The 19,417-nt window shown below is 52.2% G+C and overlaps 1 protein-coding gene across 3 annotated transcripts; it reads left to right on the top strand.

Moving 5' to 3' along the window:
* On the top strand, positions 352 to 14,687 carry ABCG4 (ATP binding cassette subfamily G member 4). Of its 3 annotated transcripts, none has more exons than XM_018059677.1 (15): positions 352 to 562; positions 1,292 to 1,544; positions 6,573 to 6,690; positions 6,801 to 6,933; positions 7,065 to 7,115; positions 7,495 to 7,640; positions 8,792 to 8,915; positions 9,042 to 9,156; positions 9,356 to 9,498; positions 10,440 to 10,538; positions 10,740 to 10,908; positions 10,995 to 11,095; positions 12,362 to 12,520; positions 12,698 to 12,816; positions 13,039 to 14,687. In XM_018059677.1, exons 2-15 carry the CDS (start codon positions 1,307 to 1,309, stop codon positions 13,229 to 13,231), a joined length of 1,908 nt encoding a protein of 635 aa, XP_017915166.1. In that variant the 5' UTR covers positions 352 to 562; positions 1,292 to 1,306; the 3' UTR covers positions 13,232 to 14,687. The 3 variants fall into 3 exon arrangements, with proteins under 3 accessions (XP_017915166.1, XP_017915165.1, XP_005689597.1); XM_018059676.1 differs by having other exon boundaries at positions 12,954 to 14,687; XM_005689540.3 differs by having other exon boundaries at positions 384 to 644; positions 12,954 to 13,207.

Here is a 19,417-nt window from a genome sequence, read left to right as displayed (position 1 = left end):
GTGCAGACAGCCTGGCAGCTCCACAATCCCTTGAGAGTGACGGAATCTGCACCCTCCAACCCCTCCCCCACCACCATTGTATAGTCTGAAAATCAGGGACCTGTCTCCACTGAGCGACTTCAGCTCTCTTCACCGCCTCGGAGTCGGCCTTTTGCCACCAATCTCCAGTCCTGGGTCCACACTTGCACTCTCTCCCGCACCCCGCGTAGCCGGCGCTTCTCTCCCCTTCGCCATCCTCGCTTCCCCTGGCTGCGGGGCGGCGTGGGCCCTTTAAGAACCGCAGGACCGGCTGGCAGCAGCTTGGGCAAGAGCGCATAAAGGTTCGGCCGAGAGCCGGCGGGTTCGGAAGGACAAGGCACCAAAGATCGGGCTTAGGGAACAGCGTGTGCACGGCCGAGAAGGATAGGGGCACGCCCCAGTCGCCCCTCCGCAGACTTGTCATCTCTTTTCTGACCTGAGGCTCCAGCCCTCCCCTGTCGCCTGCCCCGCCCCGGTCCCGCCCCGGCCCGGCCGCCGGGTTCGGGAGCCGGGACACCGGGCCCAGTGCCGCAGCCAGAGGCAGGTAAGGAGGACCTAGAGTCTCCATCCTCAGCCCGTGGCAGCGCTCATCATCTCAGCTCTGCACCAGCCCAGGGCGCCTCAAGGTGACCAGGCTTGCGGAAAATGGGAGGGGAATGACCCCCAATGCGGCGTTTAGTTGGCAGTGTGGGCTTTGAGTCCGGGTGGTGAGCCCGTTCGAGGCGAGAGTCCAGGGCGCGCGGACCCAGGGCCGCCGGCAGGAGGGACTGGCCAGGGCACCTCGCCTAGAGATGGGGAGGGCGGCGCAGCAGGAGGCCCAGAGCCTCCCCTTCCTCCGCCTTTGCCTGGTCCATCCTGCGGTCACCCTGCTACCCTGATTTCCTAGCAGGCAGAGGCTGCTGCACCCCCAGTCCTCACCCCCACCCCCACCCCCATCCCCGCCGCGCCCCATCCAGTCCCCAGAGACTGCTGGCCTGCAGGGTAAGGAGATTAGAGCCTCCGAGGGCAGGAGGGAGCGGGTGCCGGCTTCAAGGGGCCCGTCTGGGGCTGGGGCTGCTTGGGACCAAGGAGAGGTGGGGACTGAACGAAGCTGAAGCTGCGCTGGGAGTGGTGGTCGGTGGAGGGCAGATGCTCTGGAGGTGGGACGTGGGAGCTTCCGGTAGCCAATCTACCCTGAGAAGGAGGCGGGGAGGCGAGGGCACAAGAGAAAGCAAGGGAGCTCCGAGCCAGGGATGGAGGTCTGCCCCAAACTGAGCAGGGCCTCTCCCTTCAGGCCGGACTTGGCGTGATGGCAGAGAAGACTCTGGAGGCCGTGGTCTGTGGACTACGACCTGGAGCTGTGGCCATGGCCGTGGCGCTGGAAGATGGGGCGGAGCCCCCTGTGCTGACCACGCACCTGAAGAAGGTGGAGAACCACATCACCGAAGCCCAGCGTTTCTCCCACCTACCCAAGCGCTCAGCCGTGGACATTGAGTTCGTGGAGCTGTCCTATTCCGTGAGGGAGGGGCCCTGCTGGCGCAAACGGGGTAAGGGAGCAGTCTGGTGGGGAGCTGTGGGCCCCCATGATTTGCCTCTTCTGGAACAGGAGGCCTGGGTTTGTCCCCTGTTCTACAAATCCTGCAGGAGCCAGTCCACTAAAATCTCAGGCTCTCACTTACTCTGCAGACAGCTGAGGTGCCAGGGTCTGAGCTCCCTTCACACCTGTAAGCACCAGGGGACACTAGGTTCAATGGTTATTTCCTCTTCTAAGTTGATGCTATTGCTTCTGGTCCTTGAGGAGTTGTCCTTTTTTGTTTCAGGTAGAGCTCCTACCTTCTAGGGTGGATATGAGAAAGACTGGGCTGTACGGCAGCGGTTGTCCTCAGTGGTTAGCAAAAATCCTTGGCCCTATGGAGCACTGCTAATTTTAAAAGATGTTCTCATTCCTGTCTTCTTACTTCATTCTTGCCAAAGTTCTCCAAAGCAGGGAGGGTGAAGGGTTGGTAGGATAGGTGACATCTTGTTGTTTAGTTGCTAAGCCTTGTTCGACTCTTTTGAGACCCCATGGACTGTAGCCATCCAGGTTCCTCTGTCCATGGTATTTCCCAGGCAAATTGGACTGGGTTGCAATTTCTTTCTCCAGATTTGCCCGACTCAAGAATAGATCCTGGGTCTCCTGCTTTGCAGGTGGATTCTGAGCCACCTGGGAAGCCCTTTCTATGTTGCTAATATGAAAACTGAGGCCCAAAGAAGTTGAGTAACTTGACTGATGTCACACAGCTAATAAGTGGCAGTGTGAGGACCAGAAGCCAGTTTTCCCAGCTCTCCTTGCAGTGCTCTTTTCTCTCTCTTATCTTCCCTGTTAAGCATTCCCATCTTCACTGCTTCTCTCTTTAGGACAAGTGGGTAATGGGATAGCCTGAGGCTCCAAATTCTCTGAATCCTCACCATCTCCCCTCATTTGCTCCTCACCCTTTCCCCCTTCCCTGGGCAGGTTGAGCTGAGAATAGAGAAGCTGGGGTTTCCCCAGAGCCTGGGTGCGGATCAGGGGTGGAGTTGGGGCATTCTTCTCTGAGGTTTAAGAAATGTTTGGGGTGCTTCAGGGCAGAGCTGAGCCTGTATTCTCTCCGTACTCCCAACCCTCACTCCCATCGACCAAAAGATCGACCAAAAGATCACAGGGTCTGAGTCACCAGAATATGAGATATCTGGGCTCTCTGCTTAGTGCCCTTGGTCCTGAAGCCAGTTTGGGGCACAATCAGGAGGTACCTGTTATTTCCTTAACCCTCAGCTTTTAGGACTTCCCTGGTGGCTCAGACGGTAAAGAATTTGCCTGCAATGCGGGAGATCGGGGTTTGATCCCTGGGTTGGGAAGATCCCCTGGAGAAGGGAACGGCTACCTACTTCAGTATTCTGGACTGGAGAATTCCATGGACAGAGGAATGTGAGTGGTACAGTCCATGGGACCCCAAAGAGTTGGACATGACTGAGCAACTAACACTTTCAGTTTTAGGAGAAATGAAAATGCAAAAGAAGTGTCTAGATGGGCCAACTTTCTGGTGGCTTTAACTCAACTCACTAGCCACAAATGGGCACCCCGACCAGGTCCTGCCCTCCTTTGCCCTTGCCAGCCCCATTCTGTTCTACTGGCCATTCTGCCATCTTTTGCATCCCTTGTCCCTCTCTCTGCCCTCTGTACTCCTCTCTCTGCCTGCTTTTCTCATGTGAATCCCTGTCCTTTTCTTTGGAGGATAGAGAGCAATTAGAGGCAGTGGTAAAGAGGCTGCCTCTTGATGCAGGAGACACAGGAGACACGGGTTTGATCCCTGAGTCGGAAAGATCACCTGGAGAAGGAAATGGCAACCCACTCTAGTATTCTTGCCTAGAGAATCCCCATGGACAGAGGAGCTTGGTGGGCCACAGTCCATGGGGTCACAAAGAGTTGGACATGACTGAGCATGCAGGCACATTCACTCATTTCAAGAGGAAAAAGAATAAGGGGCATGGAGAAAGGGAGATTCTGACTTTCCCAGGTCAGAATTTGTCACCTGCTTCTCCTAATTATATATGACATTTCTTGATATTCAAAACACTTTTCTATTAATTATTATTAATCTCACTTAATAGTCATAATAACCTTTTTTTTAGTCCTTGGGAGGAGATACTTCTATCCTTATATTACAGATGAGGAAATGGAGGCCCTGAAAGAGTAAGTGACTTCATAAAATTGCAAAGAAAGTTACTGATGGGGGCAGAGCTAGAACTCTGGTGGGTCTCCACCCTGAAAGCCTGGGAGGCAGGCCCTTCCCAGGTTGAGCAGTTGGGGTCCAGCAGGAGTCCCAAGACATGGGTTCTTAGCCAGTTGAGCTGCGTGATCTTGGGCAGGCTGCCTACCCTCTTTTGCTGTCACTTTCCTCGCCGATAAACAGGGATGATGAGAATTCTCACTGCATGGGCTTGTGCGGCTCAGCTGAGACATCAGCCATGAAAATGCTTTGTGAAAGGCAAGCGTTAAGATAATATTTGAATTCGACATCAGAGTTCAATCGAATGCTTAGTGGTAATTAAATGAGGGGAAGGTTTATCATTGCCAATTTTTTCCCCTGCAAAAGAAACCACTTCTTGTGTGGAGCTCTGAGAGGCATATGCTGGTGTGCACAGCCACACGTCTCTCTGATTGATGGTGACAATGACTGAAGCAGAGGGTTGGAATTCATGACGTCCCTTCTCCAAGTAAAGAACTTGCTGTGTGACTTTGGGTGTCACTGGATGTCTCTGGGCCCTAGCTGCCTCATCCGTTGCAATAGCAGTGACTGAGGCCACGAGCTTTGTAAACCAGAAAGCACTATCCAGGCAGTTAGTATGATCAGGATCCCACAGTGGGCACCAGAAGATCCCCTGTCTGATGGAATGTGTTCAGAAGGACAGCTGGGTGCTGTGGAGAGAGGGTGAAAGATCACATCCCTTCACTGCCTCTGCTACGGAGGTAGAATGGAGGGAACTGGGCTCCATAGGGGATGGGAGAGAGTGGTAGTGAGTGTTGGCTGGTAGGGATTGGTGTTTCAACCTCACTGAGGCAGGCCTGTAAGCAGGGCAGGCAAGGCCAGCCTCCTTGACTTCATCTTTCCTCTCCACCTCCTTGTCTTGGCAGTTGACTCTGTGGAATCTCTGCCCTCTGCTCCCTGGATTGTATTACATATATGTTGTTGTATAGCAGCATTTTCCTCCCAAAGCCTGGAGAGCCTGTGCCTTCCTTTTCCATTTTGAAATGCTGCTCATTCTTCAACACTTAGCTCAAATGCCACCTCTTCCATGAAGCCATTCCTGATTTTCCCCTTGCCCCTCTACCCTCATCAGTTCTATTTTATAAATTCTCATTGCACAAGACTTATGCTTGTATGATAACCTTTACTTTATCTTTCTTCAGATCTATAGATGATTTCTTTTTTAAAAAATTACTTGTTATTTATGTGACTGTACTGGGTCTCAGTCGCCACACGTACTATCTGCAATCTCCATTGTGGCATGTGGGATCTTTAGTTGTGGCACGCAAACTCTTGGTTGGGACATGGGGGATCTAGTTCCCTGACCAGGGATTGAAACTGGGCCCCCTGTATTGGGAGTGTGGAGTCTTGGCCACAGGATCACCAGGGAAGTCCCCATAGATGTTTTCTTGTCCATCTCTTTTACCTAGACTATCACTGTCTTGAGTGTAGGAACTGTGTCTCCCTCTTTTTATTTTTTTTTTGGTTAAGTGTCTGATACAGAGTTTGGAATGTAGTGTATATCAGTAAGCATTGTCAAATGGAATTAACATTAAAATGTCACCTGCTTTTAATGCGCTCTATGTACCAAGCACTGCATCATAGACTTTACATACATACGTATATATATATTAATTTCTTTGTTTGTGGCTGTGCTGTGTCTTGGTTGCCGTGTGGGCTTTTCTCTAGTTGTGGTGAGCAGGGGCCGCTCTCCAGCTGCTGTGCGAGGGCCTCTCATTGCGGAAGCCTCTCCTGTTGCAGAGCACAGGCTCCAGGGTGTGCAGCTTCAGTAACTGTGGTGCACGGGCTCAGTAGTTGTGGTGCACAGGCTTAGTTGTTCCGTAGCATGTGGGATCCTCCCAGTACAGGCATCGAACCCATTTCTCCTGCACTGGAGGATTCTTTACCACTAAGCCACCAGGGAAGCCCTGCTTTACATATATTATCTCATTGAACCTTTATAGCAACCCAATGAGACAGATACTACCTATCTTACAAGGAGGCACCTGGAGCTCAGAGAGGTTAAGCAACTTGCCGCAGGTCACACAGCTAGCTGGTGAGTGTGGAGTCAGAATTTGAATACAGATCCAACTGATTCCAAATGTATACTCTTAATGCGTACGCTGCCTCCCAGCGAGTGAAAGGTGAGATTTTACTGGGCCACAGTAGGGGCTGCTGAGATAAGCCTGGTGGGGAGACAGAGCACACTGATGAAAGACTTTTAGATGGAGGCCAAGGCTCTGAGAACACACATTCAGAACAAACACTTATTGAGCATCTAGTACATGTCAGCCAATTTGCTAAGGTTACACACACAGACCCTGTCCCCAAGGAGCTCACTGACTAAGAGGCTGGGGGAGGGGGCTGAGGGGCAGGCACCTCAAGTAACAAACATGCTGGCGTATGAGAAGTGCTGTGGGAATAGAGGACAGTTGGCTAGCTCAGCCTGGAAACTGGAAAAGCCTTCCTGGAGCAGGTAAGAGAGTGACCGCCGGGTTTGTAGAAGAGAAGTAGGGTCCTCTGTTGGGTCCCCTCTCCATGCCCATCCATCAGATGCGGGGGTTTTCCCACGGCTTTCAGAAGAGTGCTGTCAACTCGGGCACACTGACATTAGTGGTGGTTGCTTCTGGGGGGACAGAATGAGAGGGCACAGGTCATCACTGGGGCTCTGAGGGTCACTCTGCCATCCTAACCAAGTCACGGTGAGTAGAGACTGCCTAGTTCACTGATAGCCATGGCTCCTAAGAGTTTGAGGTGTCTCTGTTCACTGAAGCGCTGATCAAAAGTTCCTCCCTCCCTCCCGCATTGCAGGCTATAAGACCCTCCTTAAGTGCCTATCAGGTAAATTCTGCTGCCGGGAGATGATTGGCATCATGGGCCCCTCAGGGTCTGGCAAGTCCACGCTCATGAACCTCTTGGCAGGATACAGGTAAGGACAAGGCTGGGGTAGAGTGGGGGCAGGGCCCAGGAAGAGAGGTGCCCTGGGGAGCACGGTAGAGGTTCCCTGACCTCTACCCCTAACTGCCGGCGTTCCTGCAGGGGGTCTGGAATGAAGGGGCAGATCCTGGTCAACGGGAAGCCACGGGAACTGAGGACCTTCCGCAAGATGTCCTGTTACATCATGCAGGAAGACATCCTGCTGCCGCACCTCACGGTGCTGGAAGCCATGATGGTGAGAGCTGGGCAGCCCCTGCCTCCTCCCTGTCCCCCAGGCGCCTGCCGTCCCCACCCTTTCCATTGGCCAAGGGGTCAAGGCCCTGCTGCCCCCACGCCTATCTGATCCGCCCTCTCTCTGGGCTCCAGGTCTCTGCTAACCTGAAACTGAATGAGAAGCAGGAGGTGAAGAAGGAGCTGGTGAGTCAGGGTGGGGTGGGGGGGTGGGGAAACAAGGTGGCTGCCCTTTCCAGGCCCTGAGATCTGGGGTGCCAGATCGAGGGATTTGGGTGGGAGGAGAGGGGTGGCCAAGGCTGGGATGCTGGATTTAAGGGAGATGCCTATTTAAATTGGGGTGGTGGGGCTTGCCTGGTGGCCAAGTGGTTAAGACTCCACGCGTCCCTTGGAGGGGTCCCAGGTTCCATCCCTGGTCAGGGAACTAAGATCCCACATGCCGTGCTGGGTGGCCAAAAAAATAAAACAATTAACAAATATTTTGAATAAATAAATACATCGGGGTGGTGCTGGGGGGAAGCAGAGACTCTGAAGCTGACCTGGGCTGGATCGGGGGCTGGGCCAGGTGACAGAGATCCTGACGGCGCTCGGCCTGCTGTCCTGCTCCCACACGAGAACAGCCCTACTCTCCGGTGGGCAGAAGAAGCGCCTGGCCATTGCCCTGGAGCTGGTCAACAACCCACCTGTCATGTTCTTTGACGAGCCCACCAGGTAGTTCTCCCCTCCTCTCCTACTGGGCTGCCCCCTCCCCTCTGGCCCAGAGCCAGAACTGGAGGCTGCATCTGCTCCACTGCTGGAGACCAGAGCACGAATTTGCAGCCTCCTGGGGCCAGAGAAGGGCTCCACCCCTGCCAAGCCTGTTGCCTAGCAGCCCTATCCTTCACCCTCGCAGAAATCCCCATGTCCTCCCTGGCTGATGCCACCCGCTCCTTCTCTCCCCCACAGCCAATCAATCACAGAGTCCTGCTGAGTCTACCCTCTTTCTCCATCTCTCAGATTCACCCCACCCCCATTCTTAGTGCCAGTGCTTAAATTCAGGACATCATCAACTCTTGCCTGCATTTCTGCAACAGACTCCTCTCTCCTTGTCTCCAGTCTCTCCCAGCCCATCCTTCCTCCAAACTGCAACCAGAGTGAACTTTCTAAAAGACAAGTCTGGCAATACTTACTCCTCTGCTTAAAAACATGCAACGATTCACATTTGCCCTCAAAATAAACGCAGAGGACTTACAAGGTCTGGGGCTGAACCTACTTCTCTGGCCTCACATCTTGCTTCACGCTGTCTTGTATTTTATGCTCTAATAAGATTGAATCGCTTATTATTCTCTTCGTCAAGCCGTGTGTTCCATGCCTTTGAGCCTTGCACATGCTGTGCCTTCTGCCTGGAATGCCCTTCACCACTGCACCTGCCCTTGCCCCCTCACTTGACTTAGCTCTTTCTTCTGCCAGACTCACTCAGGACCCTCCTCTGACTCCTCTCCCAAACCTTTGTACAGCGGAGGTGAATTCTCCCCTACATTTCACCCCCTGTTTCTACAGCATGGTCCACATTGTCTCAAATGATCTGTGCATTTCTCTCTCTCTCTCCCTTCCAACCAGAATCTATGTCTTATTTATTTGCCCTTGTAATCCTAGTGGCTGGCATTCAACGAGTGCTTAATAATTGCTTGTTGCACCTAACCGTAGTCTGGGCTTCTTGGTACCTCTAAACACCTGAATCATACAATGTGGATGGGATATAGGGGTGGCCAGAGTGACCCCCTTCCTGCCATCTCCCTCGCCCTCATAGCAGCTGCCCCATCCAGACACTCCCTTGGCCATACACACCTCACCCTGCCCCCTGGTGGCCTCTCTCTGGACAGTGGCCTGGACAGTGCTTCCTCTTTCCAAGTGGCGTCCCTCATGAAGTCCCTGGCCCAGGGGGGCCGAACCATCATCTGCACCATCCACCAGCCCAGTGCTAGGCTCTTTGAGATGTTTGACAAGGTGAGGGTCTCTGGGACTCAAAGGTGACTGACCAGCGATGGGGAGGGGGCCGGGGGTCCGTCAGGGTGTGGTGGGACCTGCCTGACCCACTTGTGCTATTTTCTTGGCCTTCTTTTTCCACCTCAGCTCTACATCCTGAGCCAGGGTCAGTGCATCTTCAAGGGCATGGTCACCAACCTGATCCCCTATCTGAAGGGGCTCGGTTTGCACTGCCCCACCTACCACAACCCGGCTGACTTCAGTGAGTAGGGGCCTGGTGGTCCAGGCTGGGATATGGTGGCGGGCCAAACTCAGGGGTCCAGATCATGTACTTGAACCTCCTGGGGGCAGAGATCTCACTGTCTGTCGCCTGCCTTCCACACACACTCAAGGAACGGCTGGCTTGCCCTTGGGAAGCAAGGAGATACCTTAGCTGAGTGCACCCCCTCTGTGTCCCCCAGTCATCGAGGTGGCCTCTGGCGAGTATGGAGACCTGAACCCCCTGCTGTTCAGGGCTGTGCAGAATGGGCTCTGTGCCATGGCAGAGAAGAACAGCGGCCCTGAGAAGAATGAGGTGCCCACCCTCTGTCCCCCTTGCCCTCTGGTGAGTAGGGGTGGAGGGAGCAGGATGCAGAGTTGGGGAGGGGAGACAGGACCGTGGACATGGCCCAGCCAGAGAGGCTGTGCCCCAGAGGCATGCCAACCACTGGGTACTTGGAATAGACCTACTATTAGCTGTGTGACCTTGGGCACATTACTTAACCTCTCTGAGCTTCGGCTTTCTCGTTCATTTATTTGTTCAACAAATTCTTACCAAGCAGCTGTAGTGCCACCTGGTAAGCAAGGTTGAATCTGTCTCTGGCCTTGTGGCCAGTGTGGTTTACTGTAATCTTTAACTTGGGGGTGATGATACTTATTTCACAGGCTTATTGGGAGGACTAATTAGATTAGTCACACAACACTCTTCCTACTCTAGCTGGCTGTTTTCCTTAAATGAGAACCTGTGACCCCAGGGGACCAGGAGGGTTATTGTTGCTGTTGTCATCATTACCGCTGTTAAAAATAGTATCGTGAAACTGGTTGCATAAAGGTATTATGCCCTTAGGATAAACGTATTCAATGGATTAAAATTTCCCCGGAATGACTGGGAATTCCCTGGCAGTTCAGTGGTTAGGACTCTGTGCTTTCGCTGCCTAGGATGTGGGTTCAATCCCTGGTCAGGGAACTAAGATCCCGCAAGCCATGCAGCTCAGTCAAATAAAGTTTAAGAATAAACAACTGATCTATTTGTAGCCACCACAGGTGTCCTTGACTCCCCTTCTGTCTCCTCCCTCCCCACTTCTGTTTACTTCCTCTTTGTGTCTCTCTGAATCTCACTCTGATTCTTACCTCTAAGGCCAGCTTCCAGGTACCCAGCTCAATGGTGGAGAATTGTGGAGGACCCTTGTCCCTGGGGACAGGCTCAGGGGTTTTCCTACCGACTGAGCTGGCTGTGTGGTGGGTGGGTGGGGCAGCCCCTCACCTGATCCAGTTTCCTCTCCCCAGGAAGTGGATGCCATTGAAAGCCACACCTTTGCCACCAGCACTCTCACGCAGTTCTGCATCCTCTTCAAAAGGAACTTCCTGTCCATCCTCAGGGACATGGTGAGACATCAAGTTGGAGGAGGGGGAGGCTGGTGTTGGCCTGGCCTTGTGTGGTGTAGGATCCCAACAGGGGAGATGGTGATGGGTCGCCCTCCCAGCAGCCTCCCAGTGCTCCCGTGGGTCTCTGTGCCTATGCAAGTGTGACTCACCCATCCCTAGCCTGTGATCCATCCTCTTTCCTCATGATCACCCCTCACACAGGTCCTGACCCACCTGCGGCTCATATCCCATGTGGTGATTGGCGTGCTTATTGGTCTCCTCTACCTGCAAACTGGCAACGATGCCAACAAGGTCTTAAACAACACCGGCTGCCTCTTCTTCTCCATTCTTTTCCTCATGTTTGCCGCCATGATGCCAACTGTGCTCACCTGTGAGCTGAGATGCCCTGGGTATGGGAGGGCGTGGGGAGCATGGGGTAGGGTCAGGGTGCTATGCCTCATCAGCCTGTGTCTTCAGTCCCCTTAGAGATGGCAGTCTTCCTGAGGGAGCATCTCAACTACTGGTACAGCCTCAAAATGTATTTCCTGGCCAAGACCATGGCTGATGTGCCCTTCCAAGTGAGCCTCTTCCTCCTACCTCCCTGCTGCCTCCCTCCTGTCTTGCTCCTTCCATCCTTACTTCCTGCCCCCGCCTCAACCTTGTTACGTGCCATCCTTCCCTTCACTTCTGCTTACTTAGCAAGAGGTGGTGAGTACCAACCATGCACCAGGCTCTTTGTCAGGCCCTGGGGATGCAGCAACAATAATGACGGAAGTAGTCTTGACCTCATGGAATTTGTGTTCCAGTGGGAATAAGAGAGGGCAAACAACACATGAGGAAAATAATAGCCCTACAGATGACTCTTACTCAAGGCAACAGAGAGCAGCATGGGCTCTGGAGCCTTGCTCTCCTTGTTAGCTGCGAGACACTGGGCAAGTCACCTAATCTCTCTTGGCTTCAGTGTCTCCATTTGTAACATAGAATGATGATAATATCTACCTTGGGATTATTTATGAGAATGAGATGAGTTAATACAGGTAAAGTACTTAGAATAGTGCTTGGCACATACTGAAGTACCCAATAATGTTTGCTGGGTTTGATTGTTATGGCCACCACCACCCTCTTCCAAGCACCAGGGTCACCCATTGAGCAAATTAGAAGAGGTGTTCCTTCCCCAGGGCCAGGGTGCATTGTGCCAGGGTGAGAAGAGTACAAGCGGGGGCTTGGCTTCTGGTTGCCTCTTGGTTGAGGGCCTCGTACAGGGAACAACCCTCACTCCTCCACTTGATAGTCTCCGTCCCTGTTGCCCAGGAACTGATGGGGACAAAGGGCTCCCCAGGTGGCGCTAGTGGTAAAGAAGCCGCTTGCCAATGCAGGAGACGTGAGAGACACAGCTTCAGTCCCTGGGTTGGGAAGAGCTCCTGAAGGAGGGTATGGCAACCCACTCCAATATTCTTGCCTGGAGAATCCCATGGACAGGGGAGCCTGGTGGGCTATGGTCCATAGGGTTGCAAAGAGTTGGACACGACTGAAGTGACTTAGCACGTACATTGGGACAAAAGGCTCTCATATGTAAAGGAATTAACAATATAAAGAATACACTGGTCCAGATGGGATGGATCTTCAAAGAAGTCACCAGGCCTGCATGGGTCTGAGTGGGCCTGATGGAAGATGAATGAGGTTCTTAGAGCCAGGGAAGGGGACCCGTGTCAGGCTCATGTGACAGCATGAGCAGGAGTACAGAGGACCAGGCGTGGACACTCTAGCAATCGCTGTCCTAAAGGCTCCTGCCTGGGTGGAGTGGAGGGTCTTGGCCACTGCCCAGCCCCGTGCCTGCTCCCCAGGTGATATGCCCAGCTGTGTACTGCAGTATCGTGTACTGGATGACAAGCCAGCCGGCTGAGACCAGCCGCTTCCTGCTCTTCTTAGCCTTGGGTGCCTCCATGGCCTTGGTGGCCCAGTCTTTGGGGATGCTGATTGGAGGTGCCTCCAGCTCCCTACAGGTGAGCGGCTGGCACGTGGGGACCCCCAAGAGAGGGGTCGGAGTCTTGTGGGAGGAAGCAGGGGCTGGCCTAAGGAATGGGATGGATCTCTGGGAAGTCTGGGCACCCCCTCAGCCCCGGTCCTGAGTCTGTCCTGGTCACCCCTGTGATGGCCCGGTCCTCCTCCCTCCCCTGCAGGTGGCCACCTTTATGGGTCCTGTCACCGCTGTCCCCGTCCTCTTGTTCTCCGGTTTTTTCGTCAGCTTCAAAACCATCCCCAGTTACCTGCAGTGGAGCTCCTACCTGTCCTATGTCAGGTCAGTACCCCTTCCCTTACCATCCGCCCCTGCTCCTCCTTGCAGGAAGTGAGAGATTGCACCTGGCCTCTGGCAGTTTGCCCAGGTGGCAGGGGCCCTGTGCTCTGCGTCCTGCTCTGATGCCTATGATTGCCTAGGTATGGCTTCGAGGGTGTGTTACTGAGCATATATGGCATGGGGCGAGAAGACCTGAGCTGCCTGACGGAACACTGCCCTTTCCAGAAGCCAGAGAACATTCTCCGAGCCATGGACGTCGAAGATGGCAAGCTCTACATGGACTTCCTGGCCTTGGGCATCTTCTTCCTGTTCCTGCGGCTGCTGGCGTACCTTGTGCTCCGCTACCGAATCAAGTCTGAGAGATAGAGCTCTGCTCTGGCCTGGGCCCCAGCCCTTCGGGACTGTTTTAACCTTGTAGACTTGGGCCCTCCCTTCTCTCAGCTCCTTTGCAGGCTGGCTGGCAGACTGCGCTCCCAGCCTTGGCCCTAGGGGTGGGGGTGGCAGGCCTCTCTGCCATGCCCAGAAATCTTTCCAAGTTGATGCAGTCTGTAGCTTCCTCCCTCCTCTCTCCAACACCTGCATGCGAAGACCACTAGCAGGCTGTCACTCTCCTTCCTGCCCCGCCCCCAACACCCTCCTCTGTTGTCTGCCTGGGAGCCCCTGGCTCTCCAGGGCCCCTCTTACAATTGACCAAAGTGGCCCCCCTTTTGGGTCCCACCACACAAGTGTTTGTAAACTGGCTGTTATAAGGTTGGGCTTCTAGGGCTGGGTCCCAGTGAGGTCCCCTAGATGTTCTGTTGGAATGGGGCAGGGACAGGCTCTGGAAGTCTCTTCTTCCTTCTCCTCACCTCTCTCCACCCCTAGACCCTGGCTGGTCTGGACAATCTGTTGGGACAGGTGTCTGGATCTGTCTGGACCATCCCTCGCAGTCCTAGGGGTTGGAGAGGCCTGGCGCCTTGGGCTGTCCCCCGGACCCCTCTGGTGGGGGCTGGGCCTGTGGCTCCACTGCAATAACGTCTCTGTTTCTTTCCCATCTGTTGCTGGAAGTGGAGAATGCACTTTATTCCGGGGTGGGGGTGGGGGTGGGGTAGAGGCGGTGGTGGTGAGTGGGCAAAGACCCAAGCCTCCTTTCTTGCTGTTCGTGTGGTCCCGCAGTGGTCCTGAGTTACAGGCGCATATACACCACACAAACAGGCAATCTCAACCCTACACACACTCGCCGTCCCCCCGATGGCTCAGAGAAAGGGTGATGGTGGCATGGTGGTGGCAGGTGCTGTGGGGAGGGCAATGCCAACCTCTTCCTGGGGCTCCCACTTTGACTCTAAGGATGAGGCTGATGCTGCCCAGGCCGTCTCCAGGAGCTGCAGGTGTCTACCCCCCCGTCTCCCCTCCTTCCCAAGCCTGGGGTGGCACAGGGCACCAGCTCCCTGGCGTCAGGACCCCACACAAGCACAAAGCGCGAGCATAAGTTGGACGTGGTCGCTGCCACCCCACGGCTCTTCTTTTGTGTGTCAAGCTGGCAGTGTCACTCCTCCACCCCTTCCACGGCCACTTGCTGCTCATTCAAACTCCTGTCCCTGTCCTGCTACCTGCTTCCTATCAGCCAAGGTGGGCCCTGGGGGTCAGAGCAGCATGGCCGGGGCACCGGAGTGACAGATGCACCTGGAACATGTCTGACTTTCCTGGGGTGGCTGGGGTCCAGGCTCATTCTACTGCTGATTCCCTCTTCCCTTAGGGCGCTTGTCAGCCCTTCTTCCTGTGCACATACCTCTCTACCTTCCTTACCCTGCAGCGGATTCTCCCCATCACACAGAGATGCCCATTGTATTTGTGGGATTTCACTCATTATTAATAAAACCTATATTTATACAGTATGCTGTGTGGAAGTGTGTGTGGCTCTGGCACTCGGTACCATGGGCTATGAGGTGGTCTTCAAAGCTCTTGGCAAGAAGTCTATGCGCTTTAGGGAGCTGTGGCAGCAATGGACGGGAAGTCCTAGATGGAAATCAAGCTGGTGAGTGTGTAACTTATGAGATATCTGTATTATGCTCCACATCTTACAAATGCTTATGTTCACTATCTTAAGGGAGTCTCAGATCAAACCCGCATTACCCCTCATGACAACCCATTTTGCAGATAAGAGAGCTGAGGCTTGGGTTAAGTAACTTGCCAAAGGGCCCTGAGTTAATGGAAGTGGGAATCAGCTCTGGCAACCAGGTCTTCTGCCTCCTGCCTCATCCTTGGCATCAGCTGATGATGCTTATTTACGGTGGATCTGCAAGCTGTGAGCTTCCCAGGTGGCGCTAGTGGTAAAGAATCTGCCTGCCAATGTAGGAGACTCCAGAGACGTGGGTTTGATTCCTGGGTGGGAAAGATCCCTTGGAGGAGAAAAGGCAACCCACTCCAGTATTGTTGCCTGGAAAATTCCATGGGCAGAGGAGCCTGGAGGGCTACAGTCCATGGGGCTGCAGAGTCAGACACAGCAAGCATACACATACATACACACACATGCAAGCTCTGTGCATGGGTTCTGTGTCTGTTGCATGGGTGTGTTCGTGCCTGACTGATAGCTGGCTCTCTTTTCAGAACTCACTGAACCCTGGTTCCCCGATTGTGCCTATGGGAGAGAGGGGAGGGTTAGGAGTCGTGAAAGCAGTGAGAAGCAGAAAGCTCCAGGGGCCTAAGCCCCAGGATAAGAAGTGGCAGGGACCCCACTGAGCTCAGCACAGCTTTCCCCATTTCCTTTTCACTTCTTTCCTACTGAGCCACACTTCCAGGGCCAACCCATCAGCCATGAGGACTGCTCTGGTTGAAACCATTTGGTGTTGTCTGGGGGCTCCGAAGACCTCTGGTACCATAATTTTTTATGTCTCAGCACAGAGAAGATAGAGAGAAATGATTCATTAGAATAGGAGGCTCGTGAGACTTACAAGCAGGCAGGCAAGGGATGCTTCACCCAGAACTTACTGGGCTACAGTTTTATAATCAAAAGAAAAATGAGGAAGCGGAGAGGAACTTCTTTGTCTTTGACATCGTGCTTCTATCATCAGCTCCTTCTCCAGGTTGGGCAGGGGAGTTTTCTTGTCCCTATGTGGTCAAGCTAGGTCCACAAACTATGGACCAGATTTTGTTTATGTGTGCAGAGGGCATGTCCTAGGAATCATTAACCATTGTTTTCTTGTTTTGGAGCATGTCTTGTGCTTCTGTTGCATGGTTTCACTACTAAACAAGCCTGTGTGGTTTTGTGGTTAAGCAAACCTGCTTTCTTGAGTACCCATTAACTTACAGGGGTCTCCCATATTTCTTTACTTACAATTGCCTAGTGGGATTATCTATTTAATCACCTACTTTGTCCCCATACTCTGTCTCTGTCACTGTGGCCTGAGATTTGAAGTAGGCAATTGGCCTGAGATTTGAAGTAGGCAATTGTCTGGAAGGCCTTAAGGGCTGGTAGCAGGATTACCCAAGAAGGAATACATTGTCTCACCCTCTTCTCTCCTCATCCTGAGCTTGGGGACTGAAGGAAAGGGCAGCATCAGTCCTGCTGGTTGCCCAGAGTACCCTAGTAGTGCCACGGGCAGAGCTTAGTGCCCTGGGCTAGAGCAGGGCCCAATCTATGACTGGCTGGGTTCTTGGCTGGAGATGGACAAACTGAGTTTCTTATGGGGGTGGGCATGGGGGTTGGGAAGCGGGAAGTCTGAGTCCTAGCTCCTGGCATTGTAGTTAGCTTTAAGGGCCACTCTGGGTGCCACCTTCTCCCTGGCATAATGCCTATAGATGGCTCCCATAAGTCAGAAGGCACAAAATCCCACCACTACATAGTCTTAAGATACTTCACTTTTATTTTCTCTCTCTCTTAATATTTATTTATCTGGCTGTACCGAGTCTTAGTTGCAGCATGTGGGATCTAGCTCCCTGACCAGGAATTGAACCCAGGGGCCCTGCATTGGGAGCGCAGAATCTTAGCCACTGGACAATCAGGGAAGTCCCTTCTTTCTCTTTTAAGATGAAATTTAAAATACTTTCAAAAGAGTAACACTTATAAGTTCACACATTTGTACATTCCCTTAGGAGCTAAAGGAAATGAACAGCCCTTCCAGAGCCAGCAAGGGCCCTTCAGGCACAAAGAACATTCGTAGAGTGGCTCACCTAATTGGGAAGAAAGCACTTTTGTTTCTTGCAGCAACCCCCTGTGGCTGAGAGAAGGAGTATGATCATTTCCTCCATTTACAGAGAAGGAAACCAAGGCTTGGAGAAGTGCTTTGAGCAAGCTCTCAAGTTGCAATGCTCTGGTCACCGAGAGCCTTCTCAATTTCTACTCCCAGGCCCAGTACCCTGCGGAGGTGCGGGGCGGCTTTCAAACATGTTTTGAAATGGACCCACTCTCCCTGAATGCCAACCTTCCTGGACCCAGAGATCGTTTCCTTCAACATGGCGCCACCTTCTGCGTCAGGGTCCGTGCAAGGGGCAGGAGGACAGCGGTGACCAAGTCTCATCTCCGTGCCGTGGCTCCGTGGCACCTGCAGCCCCATCCTGAGGTCAGACAACAGAGCACATGCCCGTAGCATGACTCACAGTGCTTCTGTCTGCAAGAGGCCAAATTATATGTCACGAATAGAGCTTGCACGGCTGCCGTCCCCGCTGAGGGGGCGGGGGAGAGAAATGGTTTGTTCCGTACTGGGTCCAGTAACGCAGCCAGAGGCCTGTCTGCCTCGCGTGGCTAGGGAAGTGGAGGGAAGCTAGAGGGGCCTCCCAGGCCCTACAGCCGCGTTCGCAGGGTCACTCTGCCTCCTCTCCCCTCACCCCTTTCCCCTCCCACTCCCTGTTCAGAACTCTGTTGAAATCAAATATGTTGTTTTCCTGCTGTCTGGAGTGCCCTTTCATTCCTTGGTTTTTTAAGAAAAAATTTAATTGACGTATTATTGATTTACAATGTCTCAGGTGTATAGCAATGTGATTCAGTTTTTAATATATATATTAAATTATATATATATTCTTTTTCAGATTCTTTTCCATTATAGGTTATTACAAGATACTGAATATAATTCCCTGTGCTATTTGCTGTTTATCTATTTTATTTTTACTTTTTATTAAAAAAAAAAGTATTTATTTATTTTTTTGGCTGTGCTGGGTCTTAGTTGTGGCAAGTGGGATCTTCCATCTTCATTGAAGCACGTGGCACCTTTTTAGTTGTGGCATGTTGGATCTAGTTCCCTGACCAGGGATTGAACCTGGGCCCCCTGCAGTGGGAGCGCAGAGTCTTAGCCACTAGACCTCCAGGGAAGACCCTGCAGATAAGTCCCTGTTTTATATGTAGTAATGTATATCTGTTAATACCAAAGTCCAAATGTATCCCTCCCTTCTCTTTCCCCTTTGGTAACCAAAGTTTGCTTTTTATGTCTGTTTATTTCTGTTTTGTAAATAAGTTCATTTTTAAAATTAATTTATTTTCAATTGGAGGGTAATTGCCTTATAATATTGTGTTGGTTCCTGCCATACATCAGCGTGAATCAGCCATAGATATATATATGTCCCCTCCCTCTTGAACCTCCCTCCTTGTATCTTTTTTTTTTTTAGATTCTGCATATAAGTGATATCATATGATATTTGTCTTTCTCTGTCTGACTTACTTCACCTAGTATGATCATCTCTAGTTCTATCCATGTTGCTGCAAATATCATTATTTCCTTGTTTTTTTGGGCTGAGTACCATCTTATTTTTTTAAGATCCAGTTTAAATGTCACTTCCGGGTCACAGTCAGTTAGTAACTTCCTCTCCCAGACTTTCCTAAGGCTTCTATCTGCCTCTGAAGCACGGTCCTTTGGGTCCCCTAGAGGGGAGCTGCTCTAGTCTGGTCCTTGTTCTGAAGAAGGAATTCATAGGGCCTGGACTCCATCTTAGACCTGTTCATGCTGATCATGCTCGGCCACCTTTCCAATGGACTCTGAACTCTGTGTTTAGTACCTCTGGAAACAACAGAAGAATAAGACCCCCTCTAGACAGGAGAACATTGAAGATCATATCTAGGTGACTCATCACCTAAGAGAAAACCTACACTAATCACCCTTCCTCCAGACAGGCTGTAAGTTTTTCTGTGTCTGTCGGAGTGTAACCTTGGGTTTGTTGATTGTTGGCTAACTGTTGGACTGTTTAAGCACATGAGCACGTAGCACGTGAATGATGGGTTACTGGGATTGTATTTTCCTTGGTTTATGTAAGTCTCAAGGAATTTGGAGTGGTGGGTTCAGACACGTATACATGGGGTATAAAAGATTTTCACAAATGCTGGTCAGGGTCCTTGGCTAAGAGGAGACTCTGCCTTGGGCCCGCCGGTGTAATAAGCTGCACTCCACTATTTGCATTGTCCTGAGTGAGTTTGTTTCCTGGAACGCGTGGCTACAACAGTTCTTCTTGTTCTTGATGTTCAGTCTTAGCCCAATACACATGTTTGGTGAAAGAACAGATGTTTACATGTATAAGTAAACAAGGGGAAAAAAAAAGTAAACGAGGATGGAGAGTAGAGATTGAGTCAGGAGATAGATGGGCTCCAGCCTAGACATTTACAACTGGGCTCCTGTTTGCATTTCATGGGGCTGGAAGAAGC

This window comes from Capra hircus, chromosome 15 (genome assembly GCF_001704415.2).
Source record: "Capra hircus breed San Clemente chromosome 15, ASM170441v1, whole genome shotgun sequence".
NCBI lineage: Eukaryota > Metazoa > Chordata > Mammalia > Artiodactyla > Bovidae > Capra > Capra hircus.
Note: the sequence above shows the minus strand (reverse complement) of the source record. Positions and strands in the feature narration are given on the sequence as shown.